The sequence below is a fragment of the Rana temporaria genome, chromosome 6 (assembly GCF_905171775.1).
Source record: "Rana temporaria chromosome 6, aRanTem1.1, whole genome shotgun sequence".
Classification (NCBI taxonomy): Eukaryota; Metazoa; Chordata; class Amphibia; order Anura; family Ranidae; genus Rana; species Rana temporaria.
Window position 1 is genome coordinate 132,026,888 of NC_053494.1, and position 20,777 is coordinate 132,047,664.

General features: G+C 41.4%; 1 protein-coding gene across 1 annotated transcript; it reads right to left on the minus strand.

Moving 5' to 3' along the window:
* Positions 1 to 2,852: 2,852 nt before the first annotated feature.
* On the minus strand, positions 2,853 to 9,332 carry LOC120944425. The gene is made up of 3 exons (XM_040358485.1): positions 9,110 to 9,332; positions 8,322 to 9,029; positions 2,853 to 2,892 (listed from the first exon to the last, which is right to left on the minus strand). Exons 1-3 carry the CDS (start codon positions 9,238 to 9,240, stop codon positions 2,853 to 2,855), a joined length of 879 nt encoding a protein of 292 aa, XP_040214419.1. The 5' UTR covers positions 9,241 to 9,332.
* Positions 9,333 to 20,777: the final 11,445 nt, after the last annotated feature.

Here is a 20,777-nt window from a genome sequence, read left to right on the forward strand (position 1 = left end):
TTAATTAGTTGTTGAGAAAGAAAAACAATTCCCAATGATAATGTGAAGGATACTATTATGCCCCGTACACACGATCGGAATTTCCGTTGGAATAAAATCTGATGGAATTTTCCGTCGGAAATCCGTTCAAGCTGTCTTGCATACACACTGTCAGACCAAATTCCGACCGTCCAAAATGCGGTAATGTAAAACACTACGACGAGCCAAGAAAAATTAAGTTCAATGCTTCCGAGCATGCATCTAATTGATTCTGAGAATGCATGTTTTTTCTCCTTTGGAGTTCCACACAGACAATTGGAATTTCGGAAAAAATAAAACATGTTCTATTTCTAAACTCCAACGGAAAAAAGTCTGATGGGGCCCACACACGGTCGGAATATCCGATGAAAAAATTCCGTCTGACTTTTTTCATCGGAAATTCCGATCGTGTGTACAAGGCATAAGACTGCAGCTGAGAGTATAGTAACTTACATTGTTGTTTTAGTTCACAAAAAATGTTTTACAAAACTAACATGATTTGACTAACCTCAAAAGTTTAAAGCAGGCAATTTTTAAAGAAAAGCTATCACTATGAATACTATTTATTTTTTCACTTATAGTTAGAAAATGTGACTCTATGGCAAATAATATATAAAACATATATGTAAAAAAAACAAGGTCAAAACCAAATATATTAAACAAACATGAATTATTGCATGATATTCAATTGTTAAACAGCTTTTGCATTCAAGTTTCTCTTTTTAGTGCTCTGTAGAATAACCTATTATGTGCCTGCACAGACTCTATACGGAGGTCTAGACAAGGATTGAAAGTGTTGTGTTTAAGAGGGCTGCAGGGCAAAGGTTAATGTAACAGGAGCTGGCCCAGTCAGAGGTCAATAAAGGTGAATTGTTAAGCAAAACGACTCCTAATGACTTTCAACCACTCCTGAAAAAAATAGGGCAGTTAATAACTTCCGAGTATCAAACACCCTAGGGAAATCTAACATTTTATTCTGAAATAAAATGATGAAATTTATGCTACTCTGTTTAGTACAAATTATTGTCATTCTGGAGACAACAGGTCTAAGAATGCTACCTGTGATATAATTACCCCTTCAGCCAGAATTACATGAGAATGCCAAGGCTATTAGAAAATAAGAATGGTATTGGCCAATAATGTCATACTTGGAATCTCCGTGGGTTTTGCCTGATGTCTTCAAGAGTTACAAAATAATAATATATACAGTATTTGGCCCTTCAAGTGTTATTAATATCAGAGGCAGAACTTGAGGCTAGACATAAGGGGAGGAGCAGACAGACAATGATGTAGTGGAAGATTGTCATTTGGGCAAATTGTACACTACATATCAGCCCCCTTTAGATGTTATTGACATTGACACCCACAATAAAACTATGAAATTATAAATCATGACTCACAGCATTGACTGAGAATTGGTGTTTTAACACCCCCAAAACCTTGAGGGCCAGATTCACAAAAGAGATACGACAGCGTATCTCCTGATACGCCGTCGTATCTCTGTGATCCGCCCGTCCTGACTATGCGGCTGATTCATAGAATCAGTTACGCATAGATAGCCCTAAGATCCGACAGGTGTAATTGAATTACACTGTCAGATCTTAAGGATGCAATTCTAGGCCGGCCGCTAGGTGGCGAGGCCATTGCGGTTGGCGTAGAATATGCAAATGACTAGTTACAGCGATTCCTGAATGTCCCCGCTGCCCGTCAATCTAACTTTACGTTGTTTCCCTCGAGATACGCCGCGTAAAATTAGGGCTGAGCCCTAGGTGTTCTAAGCCATGTTAAGTATGGCCGTCGTTCCCGCGTCGAAATGTAAAAAATCACCTTGTTTGCGTAAGTCATCCGTGAATGGCGCTGGATGCCATTTACGTTAACGTCTAAACAAATGACGTCCGTGCGACGTCATTTACCGCAATGCACGTCAGGTAATTTTCCCGACGGAGCATGCGCAGTACGTTCGGCACGGGAACGCGCCTAATTTAAATGGTGCCCGCCCCATTTAAATGAGGCGGGCTTGCGCCGAGCGGATTTACATTACACCGCCGCAAGTTTACAGGTAAGAGCTTTGTGAATCAGGCACTTACGCTATAAACCTGCGGCGGTGTAACGTAAATGGGATACGTTACGCTGCCGTGGAGCAACGTAAATGTATCAGAATCTGGCCCTGAGTTCCTTCTCCACTCTCCTTACAGTAGGGTCTGGATGTACTCTCTTTCCCATCATTCTACCCTTTGTACTGAATTCCTGTATGTATTTCTGAACACCAGCTGCTACATGACCAGGTGGTGTTTACTTCACCTACTGTACGTACATGCATTCTTGTTTGATATCAATTTGAATTACTGTAACTGGGTAGTAATACCTTTGCTGTATTATGCTTGAGCTGAACTGACACGTTTGAATAATTGTACCTATTATATAATAGTGCTTACATGCTGAATACAACTTTATTGTAAAAGCATTCTTGGTATGTGTTGTGCTTACTCTATGCATTCAAAATTCCTGTACTAGCAGGTTGATACACTGTGTTGGCGTTTAAGCACCCTCTTTTATAATTGGTTAAAAATAGGGCAGATAATAGTGGTGTGCAGACCTTTATTGTAAATTCTAAGTGCTAGCTTCCACAAGCTACCTACTTTAGGTTTTGACCACTGTGCCTTAAAGTGTGTTTGAGTTACTTGAGTCAAACAGACAAGTTGCAAAACTTTTGTTGACTAGTGTATTCTAGTACATTGGGCCACACACAGTCCATATTACGTAATTGGTGAGCACACATGTGGCTTATTGGCAATTGCAAGCGCAGAAGTACACATTCACCTAATATCATGGTATTACAGAACCTGTTTGGTGTGGATGTATTTGGAGCTATATCTGATCAAAGAGGAAGAATAAACAATCGAACACTGCTTTAACATTAAGTAGTAGAGTAGTAAAGTTTACAAAGTTTAATTTGGGAGACCTTTTTCATTCTTTTGACATTACATCATGCACATAGGAAAATAATCTGTGACCTAAGCTTTGTAAACACAGTTTGGGGTTGTAAACCCAATCTTAAAAAAACCATACTAGCTCATTATGAATTACTTACCTTAGATCGAAGCCCCCGCAGCGGTCCTTGTCCCCCCTCCGGGGGGTAACATCTCTCCCAGGGGTTACTTCTGGGTATCGTGGCTGTGATTGGCCAGAGCCGCGATGACGTCCCACACATGCACGCGGGAGCCGCCGGTAATGGCACATGGACTGAAGCAACTGTACATAGGTGCCATTGCTTCAGTTTCCTTTAGTGCGCATGTGCCGATGACATCGGCACATGCAGGGGACAGTGATATCTCCTAAACCGTGCAGGCATAGGAGAGATATCCTGGGTAGCTACAGGTAAGCCTTAATATAGGCTTACCTGTAGCATACAGTGGTTGTAAAGAGTTTACAACCCCTTTAAGTGAATATTCTCTACTACCTAAAGTAGAACTGTGGAATCCCATTAAAGAAATGTGCTGTGGCACTTGATTATAAATGCACTTATGGTTTTCTCCCCCTGCAAAGCATTACACATACCTGATGGGCCTGCCAGTGAACTCCAGGTAATGCAGTTTCCTGTGATAGTGAGGTAACCCTGCTGCACTACATCTGCATTTTAAGCAGAGTTACCACTTTCATGTAGGCTGTGCATGCTTGGACTACAGTGCTATTAAAAAAAATGTTTTAGAGGGCATGGATATAAGCATTGTCACCACTGATTCAGAAACCTAACACTTGCAATTTTACACCTTGTTACACCTAGCTCTGTTTACTGCTTTCTGGGTGACAGCACTGGCTCTGTTGCTAAAACCCTCTCAGTGTGAGCTGCAGTGTCTGGGAGGGGGTGCATGTGACACACAAATGAAGGAGTATTTGGCTCAGTCAGGGAAGGTAAGGGAAGTTTGTTTACGTTATATTGCATATGCACATAGGCGTGTGCGGGGGGTTGCCAAATGTGCCTCTTCCTTTTCTAAATGAACACAGTAAACACACACTCACTGTGTTCATAACTGAAGCATAGTAAACTATGTTTACAATTTTTCAGTTTTTTTAATAAACAGGAAGCCACTTAGTACATTACACAATCCCATTAATTTACTGCCCAGTGCAGCTGAGGCTGCACAGAAAGGTATTTGTGTTTGAGCTTTGGGGTTCACACCTTAATGCAATAGGCTGCGCACCCCTATGCATATGCATCTAATAGTAACTGGATTTGATAATTATTTAATCTGTCACAGATGAGCCTTTAGTTATGATCAGGCCCAAATTGTTGCAATGTTTCAAACAAAGTCTTTTGTAGGTGGGGTTTCAGATAAAGTATCACAAGGCAAGAGTGTGCGTGCAGCAATCCCAAAAAGCACAGTTAAAACTCTTCTGAATTAGACTTCAATGGCTTCTCTAAAATATAATTTATTATATGTAAATATTAAAAGTAAACTAAGTGGATAGCCTTTGACAATTTTTTAGACAGTGCTAGGAGTGTTAGAAGTTTAATGATGCTTTGTGACTAAAGCTCCCAAATTACTTGTGAACAATGAGTAACCTACTTGTCTACTCAATGACACAATAGAACAATTCAAGATCCCATGTTTCCACCTTCTTATTTGCTATATGTTTTCATACCATTTTACTCCTTTCACGTTCTATACACTCCCCTGCATACTCACTCCTCTTACACTTGCCCATCAACCAAAAACGGTGTCCTCCAGTCTTACAGAATATTATGTTATCACCATGAAGGTACTGCCTTCACTCCAATAGCAATCTTACCTCTTGAAATTGACATAGGCAGATCTAATAAAATTGGCATAACAACCTTTAATCAGAAATAAGCTTCTAGGATTATTAATAATTTGTCCCTGAGTGGTGAAAATCTCCAGAACCATAAAGGTCTTACACAACAATTAAATAGTTTAGCGTGTCTCTTCTAATGCCTCATGCACACATGACATTTTGAAAACTCTCCTAGGAACTTTTCCTCCTGGCAGCAGCATTTTGGCAGAAAAAAAGCCTGACACTTGTGAAAAGTAAATTTGTTTACTTTATATTGCATATGCACATAGACATGTACAGAAGGGTGTGCCAGGTGTGCCTGGGCCCACCCTTATTACTGCGTGCTGTGTATATTTCCCCAATTGCCTGGGCTTCCCCCTGTGCCCCCTGTCGCATTGCTGCTGGCTTCCCTCCCCTTACAAGCGGCTAAAGTTTGTAAAAGCTGATGCTTTTACAAGCTTTAGCTGCATTTACAGACTTCAAGAGCTTGGGTGTTAATTAATTCAATTGGGAAGAATAATAATTTATGCTGCCCATTGATATGAATTAACGCTCAAGCGCTAAACGTACCAAGAGTTTAGACGCATTTGGTCACGTGTAGCTATTTAACCATTTCTTCTGGCAAAACTCTGCTGCTCCTACACTGGATACACTGGATACACTGGCAGTGTTTTTTTTCTCTGCCTAAAAGTCATACATTATTAAGTTAGCATTGCTCCGTTCAGTAAAAAAGACTGATCACCGTTGCCTCTACAAGAAGAGAAAGTACCTGTGCGATTATCAGACTGGCCAGCAGACTCTTGGAATGTTTATATGTATTTTTTTAAACAGGGTATGAAACTCATATTAGGAGTTTATTTTAATGGAGTTCAGTTTCACAATACATCAAATTTAGACATGCCTTACATATGCATTGGAGTACTGAAGGAAAGAAAAGCATTCTGGCACAGAAACAACGAATTAATATTTACCATCATCTACTTAAGCACACTCAAAAGCTATAATAAATTGCATCTTGTTGTTTTTTTCTTCCCAGTTGCTTCTTTTCCACCCTCAGATTTCAGCCCCCAATTGCACAAATGGTTAACAAAAAACACTGTGTAGCAACCTACAAACTAAAAATCACAATATTGGCTTAATGTCTGTGGATAAATCGGGAATAATTTAGGCTTCAAATTTAATGTTTTGATTTCTCTTGGCTGCAGCTATTGGCTGCAACCCAATTTAATCCCTTGTGTCTGTAATTCTCATTATATTGAAGCAGTGATAGGGGTTATATCAGAGTTTATCATGCACTGATCTCTACAAGGGTATATCTGTTAAAACTAATCTAAGGTCAACATGGAGTACCTCGCATAGAATACCTTTAATCATGAAAGCCAAGTAATAGAGGACATCTTGATTTTAATATATAGGGAATAGGAATTTCATATAAATGAACTTTTATATGGTCAATAAAGCAGCATAATTTAATTTTTAAAATCAAACACAGACCCCAGCATTACAGAAGTGTAATCCAATCAATATTGCAAAGAAATTCATTTTAATAAATACATGCAGACATATAATGTACAGTTTTTTTGCAAAATATAAACACTGTATATGTACTTCTTACAAGGCAAGCCATATATATTGTGCAGTGATATCAGAGGGTCTTGGAGCTTAGCAGGCAGGACCTGACCTTAAAAATATAGTAGTCTCCTACAACCTGACATTGTTAAAACCTATTCCTAAGTTCACTATAAAGCTGCAGCCTTATGGAGAACTTTCACTCTTCCCCGTAACCAGTAAGGTAGTCTACCCCTTTTCCAAAAAAAAGAATAGGAATATTAAACCCTATACAATTGCCATTCACCCACCATAAAAAATGGTGGTTAGAACCCCTCTGTTCTCCTTTGTAATTTAAACTGCACTCTCTCATCATTATATTAAACATCCTAAAGATTTTCCCTATCTATTCCAATGGTGTGCCTCCAAAGTATTCCCTCAAATTGTTAAAAATCCCTCCACATTTTATGGCACAGAAAATCAATACTCAATACTATGAGGGAATTGCAGCCACTCCACCTGTCATAAAAGCTGACTAGCATTCCACAGTAGTTTAGCCCAGCAATTGGCAAACCAGAAGTGATGTCAATGTCATTCTGATCTGCCCCAATGCATTTCACCCAATCGGCTTCCTCATTAAGAATTGATTGTCTGTGCCACTGCCAACAGTTTTTTTTGCATTTTCAGGCCGGAATCACACTAGTGCGTTGCGTTTTTGAGCTGCGTTCCCGTTGCGAATTTCTCTAGAGGGTGTTCTGCGGATCAACTGCGGTTTATATAATTATCTGAGCTGCGTTTTTGGTGAGGGCCAATCATTGTTAGCTGTGTGATGATGTAGGTAATAAAAGGGAGTGACCTTTCTTGGACTCTTCCTTTTTCACGAGCATTCAGTATAGTGTGGAATTGGATTTGGATTTCAGAAGAAATGTGTGCTGCCCTGCCCATGATCATGCCTACAGTTGTTGCTGCAACAGCAGCAATCTTGCTGGAAGTTGAAAGGAGGAGAAGGAGGAGTAGAAGAAGAAGATACTGGGTTCATCCTATCATTGCAAATAGGGATGAAAGAGGGCAGTTCATGATATTATATGAAGATCTCCGTGGGCATGAGGACAAGTTTTTTAATTATACACGCATGTCAATAACCAGGTGATTTTTTAGTTAATTTTGCTAAACATTTTCTTTCTCCATTGTTCCATATTAAATTTTTAAAACATTTTTTTTTTTTTTTTTTAAGTTTTGATGAATTGTTAGGACTAACGTACCATAGTTTGGAGCGCCAGAACACATGCTTCAGAGCAAGCATCCAGCCTGCACAAAGATTATTAATCACATTAAGGTACTTTTCCACACCTATGTGCATTTTCAAATTTATGTTGAAGCATGTATTCATTTTTGGGTTCAACTATCCAACATCTGTACTTAGAAATGAACAACCAGACATAAGATGCCCAAAAATATATTTATTTTTTACTTTTTTCTCAAAAATAAAGAAATAGACAACATATATTTGCTTGGACTAATATAAAAAATAAAAACTTTGCCTTCAAGTTTACCTTTGGATTAAACTTTGATTCAAAATATGCACACATGCTTGTTTACTGTGGGCATAACGTAAACTTTAGAGATGTTGATATGTTTTGGGAAATAATGGTGTGTCTGAGGAGTATTGACTTGCTGAGGTAGATTCATCAATCTCGGTGCTTGAAGCATGGCTAGACTCGCCATGGTGCTGTGGGCCATGGTGCTGTGGCACATGGTGCTGTGGGCCATGGTGCTGTGGGCCATGGTGCTGTGGGCCATGGTGCTGTGGGCCATGGTGCTGTGGCACATGGTGCTGTGGCACATGTGTCTGAGGCACATGGTGCTGTGGCCCATGTGTCTGAGGCACATGGTGCTGTGGCCCATGTGTCTGAGGCCCATGTTGCTGTGGCCCATGTGTCTGAGGCCCATGTTGCTGTGGCCCATGTGTCTGAGGCCCATGTTGCTGTGGCACATACATCCCCTGCATTTGTGTTTGTGGCATAATTGAAGGGATTGGGGATGGGATGGGATATGCAGTTCGCCTCTGTTGTACCTCATATATTGAAGTTGGCTCCTGAAAGCTTGAAGTGTAGGATGGAGGAACATAGGGGTAAGGTTGGTTTCCTGGGTCTGGGTACTGGCCTGACATTGGTAAGTGTATGTGTGTTGTTTCTTTTGTTACATATGGCCTTTTCAATGTATGTTGCTCGCTTGGCACTGTAAATGACTGCAGAACGTGTTCTACTGTGGTTCGCATTTCTAAATATCTCTCAGGTAGAACTTTTTTGATCAATGGTACAAAATTAAGCGCCAGTATTGTAGCTGGACATAAGAAAGCATCCACCTTTCCAGCCATTTGTTGTAACATCTCTAGAAGACGCTCGCTTATGTCCATCTGCGATACTGGCGTTCGCTTACGTGCCACTTTGGCAGGCCGCGCAATGGTTGTCGGAGCTGAGGAGGGTCCAGGCATAGGCTCAGGCAATCCAGAGTCAGTCTCTGGGTTTGTGACCCATAGATCTGACCCAAGTGGCATTTCAGGTATTTCCTCATTTGGATCAATGCAAACTGCTGGCACGGATTGGGCCTCAGATTGGCTCTCTGGTTGATCCTCCAGGACATCCTGTTCGTCCCAACTTGCTTCGGTCCTGTTTTTATTAAAAAAGAGAAACATTACTAATGCAAAATATATAGTCAAGATACATAGATGATGTAGAGGATAACTTACTCTCTCATCTCTATGAGTGGTTTCAAGAAGGCAAGGTCCTCTGCATACATATAGGGTACTCTAGCTGGTGCCCCCGAGCCACTCCTCACTTCTCTTAGATGTTTGTTGTATTTCTTGAAGGCATCACGCATGCTTCGCCAACGATTCTTGATGTATACCACTGTAAAAAAGAGAAGATACTAAATATTTAATATTTCTTATTTGTTGAAGGTACCTAGCTACAGGAAATTCATTTGGAAGTCTCCACTATGAGTTCAAAGTTGGAAAATCAACTATATCTGGCATTGTACATGAAACATGCCTTGTTTTATGGAATGTACTAAAACCATTGGTCTTCAAAAAGCCTACAAAAGAAGATTGGTTGAAGATATCAGATGAATTCTGGGAGAGATGTAATTTTCCAAACTGTGTGGGAGCCATCGATGGCAAGCACATACGCATCCTGAGGCCATTTGATAGTGGGAGTCAGTTTTTTAATTATAAAAAATATTTTTCGTTTGTATTAATGGCAGTGGTAGATGCCAAATATAATTTAATTTATATTGATGTGGGTGCTTATGGTAGCAGCTCGGATTCTGGTGTATTTAATCATTCCACATTTGGGAGAATGATAAGGGCGAATAGTCTGGATTTACCTAACGATTCCTCCTTGCCCGGAACAAATGAGCCAGCCCTCCCATTTGTTTTTGTAGGGAACGAAGCGTTTGCCCTTGGTAAAAATCTTCTTCGACCATTCTCAAGTAGAGCGCTGAGCAATGATAAAAGAATATTTAATTATCGGCTCACTAGGGCACGTCGAGTAGTAGAGTGTGCATTTGGAATTCTTGCCAATAAATGGAGAATATTGCACACCGCCATCAATCTCAGTTTGGAGCATGCTGTCTCTGCTGTCAAAACTGCGTGTGCACTGCACAACTATGTGCGAGAACGTGATGGAATTGATTATGAGGATTCCATGATGCATAACATGGAGGCGGCACAGTGGAGTTTGACTAGGGGCACTAGCAGTGGGAAATTGATTCGAGATCAATTTCTTAATTACTTTCTATCGCCAGCTGGCGAGTTACCTTGGCAGATGCAGGCAATTTAAAACCAAAAAATGTGGTGTTGTCATTAAAATATATGGCCCTTTAAATATTAAAACATAAAATACTAAGCTAAAAATGTCACTATGTGTAATTTGAATGCAGCTTGAAAAAAAATTATTAAAGTTATTTTTTGGCAGAATATTAAGGACTCCGAAGTTATTCTCTACCTGCAATTGGACAAAAACACCAAAAATTGGCTTGGTGACACTGTTATGTGTGTTCTGCTGGGTGTCATTGTACAGAGGATGATGTCTTTGGAAGACCACCATGGCCAATAACGTCACAATAGGATGACAAATACAGATAGTCACTCCCCCAAGGATCTGCAAACATACTTGGTAAAGTGAGTTTACATATCTTGGTGATAGACACACGCAGACTCATACAAACAATGACCAAGGGTGTGGGAATGAGTCACGTGCCACCAGCAACACGGGGACAGGGTGCATTAGGAACACCATGCCAAGATATAAAACATGTGGCATGGTATGGGTTAGCAGACTTTACATGCCCTCACAGAATGCATGCTTGGATAAAGGCCTGCTCTGGATTTGTGGGCGGTATGCACTGTAGTTATTGGGGTCTACTTAGAATTATAATTTAAGAAGTTAGGGAATGAAAAAATAAATCAAACTTACCTTTGTCAGCTTGAACTTGGGATGAGCACATGCTCCACTCTGGCAAAAGGCTTTTGGTAATTTCAACCCAGGTAGTTTTTTTCAAAACATTGTCCTTATATTTAGGATGCCGGGTGTCATAGATTTGTGGGTTCTCCCTGACAAGGCGGATAAGCTCCTCGGAATCCACACAGTCCTTCACCTTAGCAGTGACTTTTTTGCTCCGTTTTTTGGACATGGCTACTCACCTCAGCAGCATGAAACAGACAGAGGAGGAACTAGGAAAAGGGGGAGGTGGTGGAGGAGGAAAAAAAACTTCCGTTCAAACCGCAACACACCTGCGATTTAGATGCGTACCCATAGAAGATAATGGGACTGAATTTGCACCTGAGCCGCACCGCAAGACATAAAAACCGCACGCGGTTTGGAGGCAATGCGCAGTGCGGATGCATCGCACATATGTGAACCAGCCTCATTGAAAACAATGTATTTTAAAATGTCCTGCGATTTGGATGCGGTTGAAACCGCACTCAATTCGCTTAGGTGTGAACCTAGCCTCATAGTAAGTTCCCCTTTCTTCCTGTGAGTGGACATCTATGAGTCTAGAGGAGCAGAGGATTGTTATCCAAATTATAATTGAGTGCAGTTTACCTGTGTTCTTAGGGGTGTACTTACTTTTGTTGCCAGCGGTTTAGACATTAATAACTGTGGGTTGAGTTATTTTGAAGGGGGCATGCAAATGTACACTGTTATGCAAGCTGTACACCCACTGTGAGATACTGTATATATATATATATATATAGATATATATATATATTGTGAGGGTGGGACTCTGTGCTATGTGAAAGATTGCTGGGTTACACCATATTCTGGAGAGAAAGACGCACTAATTGCACAGCTGTGTGTTTGGCTATTTAGTTCTGACCTGACTATAGCTCAGGGCTCCACCCAACAGACAGGAAGTCTGTGCATGGGAGTCAGGTGGACTCCCAATCTCTCTGAGAGGAGTCAGAGATGTCTGCAGGAGGCAGATGTAATTTTGATGATTGATCAGCAAGACGCTTACCAGGAGAAAGCTAGGTTTGAGCTTATGCCTAGGAAACTGTTTGTTCTGAGGAACAGAACTTATTAGGCCTAAGCTAAAGGCCTGGAACTGCCGGATGGCAAGTGTGAAAACCAGGAGGCTAATCTATTGAGTTTTTTAAGATGCAGGAATGGTGGAACCCCCTGCGAGGGCTGCTAATGTATTTGTGAACTTTTGTGCTTTTAAAGAAAAGTGGGCTACCAGGCCCTTAAAAACTCAGGGCCAGATTCACAAAGCAGTTGCGCCGACTTAACTCGAGATGCGCGGCGTAATTGAAATTTGCGCCGCGCGTATCTTTGCGCCTGATCCTCAAAACGAGATACGCCTGAAAAACAGGTTTTTCCGTCCTACCTCAAAGAATTACACCGGCGCTTCTTCGCACGCAAAATACGCTAGACACACCGCTGTTTTGATAGGCAAAGATGCAAATGAAGGAGATAAGGCGATCCACAAAATTAAGTGTGTGCGGCGTAGATTACGCCCTGTGCGCTTCTGTTAGTTTCCCGGCAGGAAGTTACACTTTATAAAAGCAGCCCTAATTTTACACCAGCCGTGTAAATGTCAGCTAAAGCAACACCATTAAGGAAGAGCTGAGCACACACACTTGCCGGACTACAATCTGTATGCCAACATGCCAGGGCCATCCATGCTCATAACTAGTAAGCACTAGTGACTTTAGAGGCACAAAGAAGGAGGAGGGAATGGAGGAAGAGGGCACAGGAGAGGATCTACCGCAGACGCCTAGATGTGTTTGGCATGGCTGCTTCTGAGGTGTATCGCAACTTCAGATTCAACCGTGAAGCCATCATGGAAATAACCACAATCCTGCAGGATGATCTCACCAGCCCAACACAATGCTCACATGCAGTGCAGCCACTGATCAAGGTACTGGCAACACTCCATTTCCTTGCCACTGGCTCTTTTCAGCGCACAAGTGGAGGTGTGGCTGGGATGTCACAATCCTCCATTAGCAGATGTGTGCACCAGGTTGTCCCTGCAATCCTGAGATGCATGGCCAACCAAATCCTCAAACCCTCCCAGGAGGTCCAGCGAATGAACACAATGACCGATTTTTTCAAAATTGCAGGATTCCCACGCACCATCGGGGCCATTGATTGCACACATGTGGCACTACAGCCCCCCCATGAGACAGAGCACATGTACCGCAATAGGAAGCATTGGCATTCAATCAATGTACAGGTGATAGTGGATGCCCAATGCCTCATATGGCACGTCTGTGCCAAATTCCCAGGATCCAGCCATGACAGCTACATATACCGTCACAGCAACATCTCCAGAGAATTGGAACAGAACGTGTATGGGGACAGCTGGCTGGTTGGTGAGTGACATGGGTGTCAGGTATGACTGTCCCCCCCCATGATGCAGACATCACAAGGGGCACATGCATGACTAACATCCTTCTGTCTTTTCCCTTCCAGGTGACTCTGCATATGCACTGGGACCCCATCTTATGACTCCATACCGGAACCCCCAAACCCCAGGAGAGGAAAACTACAATGCTGCACACATACGTACCTGTGGAGTGGTGGAACGCACATTTGGCCTCCTGAAGTCACGTTTCCGATTCCTGGATAAGTCTGTTGGTACCCTGTTGTATTCCCCAAACTTTGTGTGCCAGATCATCGGTGCATGTTGCATGCTGCACAACTTCGCAGTGAGAAGGGGCCTGGAGATTGACATACGTGATGACCTGACCCCTGAAACAGACATTCCCCCCCTAACCCAGGGTACCCCCTCTTCTGAGGGAACAGCAGCCAGGAGACGCCTCGCAGAAGGCATCTTTGCACAGTAAACACACACATTAAACATGGCACAATGAGAATGCATGAATGCACACCCACTGTGGTCCCTAGCACAGACACATCACATGCACATCTAATTGGATTAGATCCAAGTACCCCCAATGGTACTTGGGAGCAGTAACGCCACGCCACGGCTCCAATTATGTCACTGTGCATTCATACACCATTCACATGGACCTGGGATCACTTCTGCCTGGTCCTGGGGATCCCCACTCCACCAAAACTGAGGGTGACACCCTTATTTAATCAGGAATGCCACCCCCACATTCATACATCATTCACACACATAAAACAAATCATAAGTACAGTATACTAAAACAAATAATAAAAATAACAAATCAAAAGTACCCCCAAAAATTAACGGCGGTGGCATAAGCGGGCACGGCCACGGCCAACCAGGGGAGACTCCTGGGGGGGTTAGCAGGGGAAGGAGGATCCTCCTGGGGGGGTGAGCAGGGGAAGGAGGAGCCTCCCCTGGTGACTGTCCTCTTGCTGGCCTGCCCTCCAAGGCCACTGCTATCCTGGTCAGACTGAGAGTGAGGGCAGCCGTATTGGCCTGGACAGCCCGGGTGTTGTCCTGGACAGCCTGGGTCAGGGCACTCACCTCCTGGGCCACGCCTGTTGTGGCGGTCTGCAGGTCACACAAGCATGTGATGACCGCCAAGGAGTTTGTGGCCACATCAGAGAGTGACTCCTTAATTAAGCCCAGGCTGTCCTCCATCTGGGTCAGAGTCTGTTTGATCTGAGCCAGATGGCGGGTCTGCTGGGCATTGTCCCTCTGCAGATTGGCCGGCAGACGCTCGGCCACCCCCCTGGTCTCATGGGTCGCCATCCTGCCTGCAGCCGAGTCTTGTGGCCTGGGAGGAGGGGAGAGAGAGACCCTTGTGGGTTGAGGCCTGTTGGGGGAGAAGTGGGAGGGGCTACCCCTGATGGTGGCCTGACTGCTGCCAGCCTCAGGGGTAGCCTCAGGGGTCAACAAATCCGAGGCCAAAAGGACTTCCCTGGCAATGTCCATATCTTCATCCTCAGCCTCCACCCCCTCATCATCCTCCCCCTCAACCTCCTCATGATGGGAGGTGTGGCCACTCCCCTCCCCTGGGGACTCCTGCCCTTCTTGGGACTCTTCTGCAGCCTGTTGTCCTGGGGATGGTGCAGCCTGGCCTGATGGCCCAGCAACCTCCTGGCCTGATGGCCCAGCAACCTCCTGGCCATCTGTGGAGGACACAAAACATTCACAGGTTGGAGGATCCACACACTTGGAACATCTTCCCTTCCCCCACCCACACATGCTAATCACCAGATAGAAAAACCCAAAAATTACCTGTCCTCACAGGAGAATCTGATTGAAAGCCAGGCAGGCCCACCACCTGCTGTGGGTGGAAACACCGGGCCACTGCCCATTCCTCCTCACTCAGCCTGATGGGGCAGGGTGCGCCTCCTCCAGTGCCCCTGGCATGGGCATTGATCTTGGCCATCTTGTCACGGACCAGGCTCTTAAGATCGTTGATCTTCTTTTGTATCCCACTGGGGGTCCTCGTCTCCCCCCCCGCCACATTGATCTGATCTGTGATTTTCTGTATGATCTCCTTCCTCTTGGCCGGGGAGGTGTTCCGGCTCTCAGGGCCATGCAGATAACGCCCATATAGGGCAATGGCCCGAGCAAGTATCTGCTTCTCTGTGCTCGAAAAATTCAGCTTCCTGCGCTTCGGTGCCATAACACCCACCACTCAGCACCAACAAAAAACAAACACAACAAACAAACACAAATACTCACACAACAAACAAACAAAAATACTCACACAACAAACAAACACAAAAATCAAACCACACAAGCAGACAGCTAATACAAATTCAAAAACAAACTCCGAAAAAACAAACAGAAAATACACTCAGAAAAAAAACAATCAGAAAAAACAAACACAAAATACAATCAGAAAAAACACACAACTACTACACTCTACTACTCCTCCAAATCTTTTAACTAACACTAAACTCACCAACACACACCAACAGACGACAGAGCAGAAGCAACTTGCTCTAGGAAAAGGGAACACAGGGATGTACTTTTGCAAGGGAAGTGTGTTTGTCTGGGGCTATTTATACACAGGGCGATTCTCAAACTAAGTACGCTTGGCCTTTTTCCTATCTCACTGATTGCGCCGGGTCAAGTTCTGCACATGCCCAGTGAGGTGCAGATTCGTGCGCGCATGTGCAGTACGGCCGGCCCTTCATTTGCATGGGGTCACGGCTCATTACAATGGAGCACGCCCACTTCCTTCCCACTTGCAATAACCCCGCCTTACGCCTCTGGATTTAAGTTACGCTTGCGCAATTTGGGGCGCAAATGCGCTGTGGATACGGCACTTACGACACAAAATTAAGGCGCCGTAACTTAAATGACATACGTTTTGAGTAACTTAATTTGCGCCGCTGTTTGTAAAAATCTGGCCCTCAGTTCTGGACTGGCGTACTCACTGGAAAACGCATCTATCGCTGGAGTCTAATAACCCCAATCTTACAATATATATGAACTAAACTGGTCCTGTTGGGTGATCTTATAAGTTCCCCGCTGGGTGGAGGGCTTTTGAGCTCCACATGGAGACTAGCAGAGTCATTATGTGAGATAAGATTTGGCATTATGCAACATGATGTATGGATGTGGAATGCAAATTATTTGCAGCTTTTTCTACATTACAGGATGGCCATAGGTATCCCTGATGAAGATAATTTACAGATATTCGAAATGCGTTGGTTTAACTGGAGGGTTAGAGGAGTTATACCAGGCTGTCTTTATAGCTTTGTTGCTGGTGCCAAATTTTCTAAAGATAGCAGAATAACACAATATGCCTGACTTACTTCTCCCTGTGCTCCTTAATGTACTCCAATAATTTTTTTTATGGTAAGTTAAAAATCTTTTTTTTCTTAGCAAGGACTATTGGACAAGGCTACGTTATTTTACAATGTCTCTTTTGCCAAAACCTAAATCTAGGAAAAGTTGTAATTTTTTTTTTTACTTATAAGCTCCCAGTATCTAAACACAAACACATCGGCTGTGCACTTGGATGCTGGGTGACATTTAGTTGGAGTCAGTGGCTTAATAAAAATAGATGTACACAGCAGGAGTCCCATTGATTTATCTTTTCTCAGGTAATAATTTAAAAAAAAATTGGTTTGGTCAACTTAAAAATTTAAGTTGGAATCCACTCTTTCAAAGATTTGTCACTGGAAGGGTCAACAGTTTTAGGTTATATAATAATTTATAAATTTGTGGAAAAAGTAGACTTTAAGTTGTGTTCATTGCCACTTCATATTATATGTAACTTTACTATTAATAACATCAATAATGCAACAAATAATGTAAAAAATACCCTAACACACTGAAGCCATAGTTTAGCACAGAATTGATCAAAGCTCCTTTTTGATTGATTGCAACAGACCATTTTGTAGTACTTTATTGTGTGTGTGCTAAAACAGTTTGTCTTCATACTTAGATCTTGAAATGTGGAAAACAAAATGTGACATTCATGTACTTCTACACAGTCAATCCCAACTGATCCAATTGACAACGGTCTGAGCTGTCTCCTACATTTGATAAATATGTGTTCAAAATCACTTTAAAAGAGAAAGACATTTGTATTCATTTTTGACATTGGCTATATTAAGAACAGCAGAGGAAAGTCTGGAAATAGGCATGGTTAAGAGAAACTAACTTACACTGCGGATATCATCCAGATGCGTTTACATTAGACAATCAGAGGAATGCATATGTTTATTTATGAATGAAAGTCAAGTGTAAAGGAAGTGAAAGAATTATACATTTTTATTATTTATTTGAAATATACATTTTAATGTTATGTTTAAATTTATGTTTAAATGAAATAATTAAGAGAAGAAAAGTGGTGGAACTACTCAAGAAAAAACATCCTGAACCAAACCCAAGCACTGCACACACTGAAAAGTCTACATTCTTTTCCTCTGAATTTCTATACATTTTTAATAATCATATATTTATATTATCTTCCATCATTTCAGTTTTCCTGCTTTAGGTGTGTAAGCAGGTTCTCACAAGATAAAAGACCAAATCCCCACAGCTGCCATAATATGGGTCACAGTTGACAGTGCACAGAATATTAGATTGACCAGAGTAAAAAATAAATAAAGCCATGGCAAAGTAGCCAAACAGTCTAGATGTTGAGCTGTATTTTAGAGCAAAGTAAAAAAGCACTAGTCTTTTCTTCATATCTTACAACCCTCCTTGTACATCAACATAAAGAGACTTTAAATAAATGAAAGCTGAAATTCTGTAGATTTTAGAATAATAAGCTGTGAAGTTAAAAATCTCTAAGGATAAAAAGAAAACATGAGACACCAGGGAGATGTTTTTTCTAGGAGCATCACCACCACAGGGCAGAGCTCAAATTTACTGTCATTTTGACAAGCATGTGCCCCTTCCTATCCCCTCATGCAAGTGAGTGCAACTTAGACAATTTTCCTTGGTTCTAGAAACATTGTTTTTGTGCACGCTGATAAAGTCAAATGAAAGAAGGGCAATACTGCAAGCAGGCCATTGTTTTCTCAATATATGCAGACACAGAGTTTTATCATTTTGGCTTAAATTGGGTTATTTGATTACAGTGTATATCCCACAGTTAAAGGCCTTTCTACTTAACCTTAATAAAAATGCTGTGTATGATACTAAAATAAAGTTAGAGCCTCTAGGTCTCCTCCAATGAACAAAGAATTAAGCCCCATACACACTATCAGTTTTCCTGCAGGTTTTTCTCTTTAGGTTTACCAAAACCATGTAGTGCAAGGGCCTGCCTGATTGCATACAAATTGAAACTCTTAAGGTTTGACCTCATATTAGATGGTTTTGGTAAACCTGAAGAGAAAAACCTGCAGGAAAACTGATAGTGTGTATGGAGCTTTAAAGATGTTCCGTGGTCAAAATAGTCACTTACATTTTTATAACATTGGCTTTGTATTAGCAATACAATAAAAAATATTTCTAGCAATCCAATATAAGTTTACTTGAACTATCTCCTTTCATTTTGTGAGTTTTTCCTGTCTGCTGTTCATCTTTTCAACAACTTCCTGGATCCCTTGAAATGTTTTGAAGCTTCTTCTTTGCTTATTCATTTGGTTTACCTTTATATTCTAAGGAATACATATCCCATGGTATCTTGCTGCTTAAAAGCAGTGATTCTCACTTCGCCTTTTGAAACTCCTCCTTTTAGCACTACTGTAATTTAGAAGGCAAGTTTTGTGGAATGTGTGACACAGCAGTGCCAGTTTGCACAGCATAGTGAATATGTGTCATAGAATTAAAGAAAATAAATATGTGGGATTCTTCACAAACTAAGTTTCCAAACTTCAAGATTGTTCAAATTATTGGGGTTAAGATAAAAATTATTGAAAATCAATGTAAAATGTAATATATAATTTTACTTTTTTTTAAGCTATTATTAAATCCATCTACGGAATCACACAGTACACAAATATAATATCAGATATCAAGAGCCAACACATCTTCAGATACATGAAAAATAACTTCTATATTTCACACCTAACAACAACCAGGTAGATTTTCAGTACTCTTGCACACAGAAAGGGATGAATGACCACACTTACCTTTATAATGTCAATTTTTTTTACCATTTTTGTTCCAATCTAATCAATCAGAAAACATATTTTATTACTCTTACATAAGTATTTCCAAAAATTCATGAATTTATTGCATGCAACCATGCAGCCAGCTTTTGCTATCAGAAAGACCAGATTTTTTTAACTGGACTTAGTACCTATTTTCATCATAGTAAACATATCACACACCCAGCCAGATCTCCAGTGGATTGGAGAAAAGCCAATGCAGCCCCAATATTTAAAAAGAGACCAAAATACATCCCTGGGAATTACAGACCAGTTAGCTTAACAGCAATAGTATGCAAGCTCTTGGTGGGGATGATAAGGGAATATATACAAGATTTTAGTAATAAAATATTTGGAAAGATGCTGAGTGTATATTTTGTGTCGGTTCCCTACTGCAGTAGTTATTATTAATTTGGAACCACTAATCAATATGAGGATAGGAGTTGCCTATATATAAATATGTCCAGCTCATCACCCAGGAACAGAAAGTCTTGTTATTTCCATTATTACCAGGCAAACAGTAAAGAAAAAAGCATGAAAAAATTAATGCAACCAATTTGGGGACCGGTAAGCTGCAATATTTACTATATACATGTTTAAATTATTGTTTTTGGATTTCGATAAGCTAAGAGAAGATGAGTAAAAATTCCATGCCAATAACCCACTGCAATATACTGCGGTAAACGTGCAGTAATGCATCCTTAGTTATCTGTAAAAGCCAAGCTTGGCTATCTCCCCTGATGCCCTTCAAGCTTTTCTATCAGTTAGCAAAGAACAACTTTCTCATAAAAAAAGAAGACGCTGGAAGAGACCAAGAACAATATGACAAGGAATGGTGAATTATGGATTTAACCTCAGCTTCCTTTAAAACTACTGCTTTTTCCATATGGGATTTTAACGGACAGTTACCTTTATTTATGCATTTTATTAACCAAATGCTCAGTTTGTACCACCCAGGTTTATAACAGGTGTACATTAAAGCAACCCTAATCAGATAAACATTCTAATTAAAGGTATACAGTATGTATACCAATTAGTCAGGCTGGCTTAAATTTTTTTATTTCACTCCCCTTTCAGAAATAGACTTTATATTTTTAAGCACCCCAACATCTTTTAAGGAGTGGTGGAGGCTGTGCACTCAAGAGAGATCCAGCTGTCTCCCTTGTCAGTCCTGATATCAGCCAATTTTCTGTCAAGGGAAGCAAGGGGACAAGGGGTGAAGGAATTTGACTACCTTTACTCAACGTGTTGTTCTGGTATGGTATTGGCTGGGAGCAAAATAAAAATAAATGGATGTTTGAAGTCATATTGCATGGTTTAGATTCGTGTAGGATCACATCTGATTGCTAGGGTATTGAGAGTCTTAGGCCCCGTACACATGACCAAACATGTATGCTGAAACTGGTC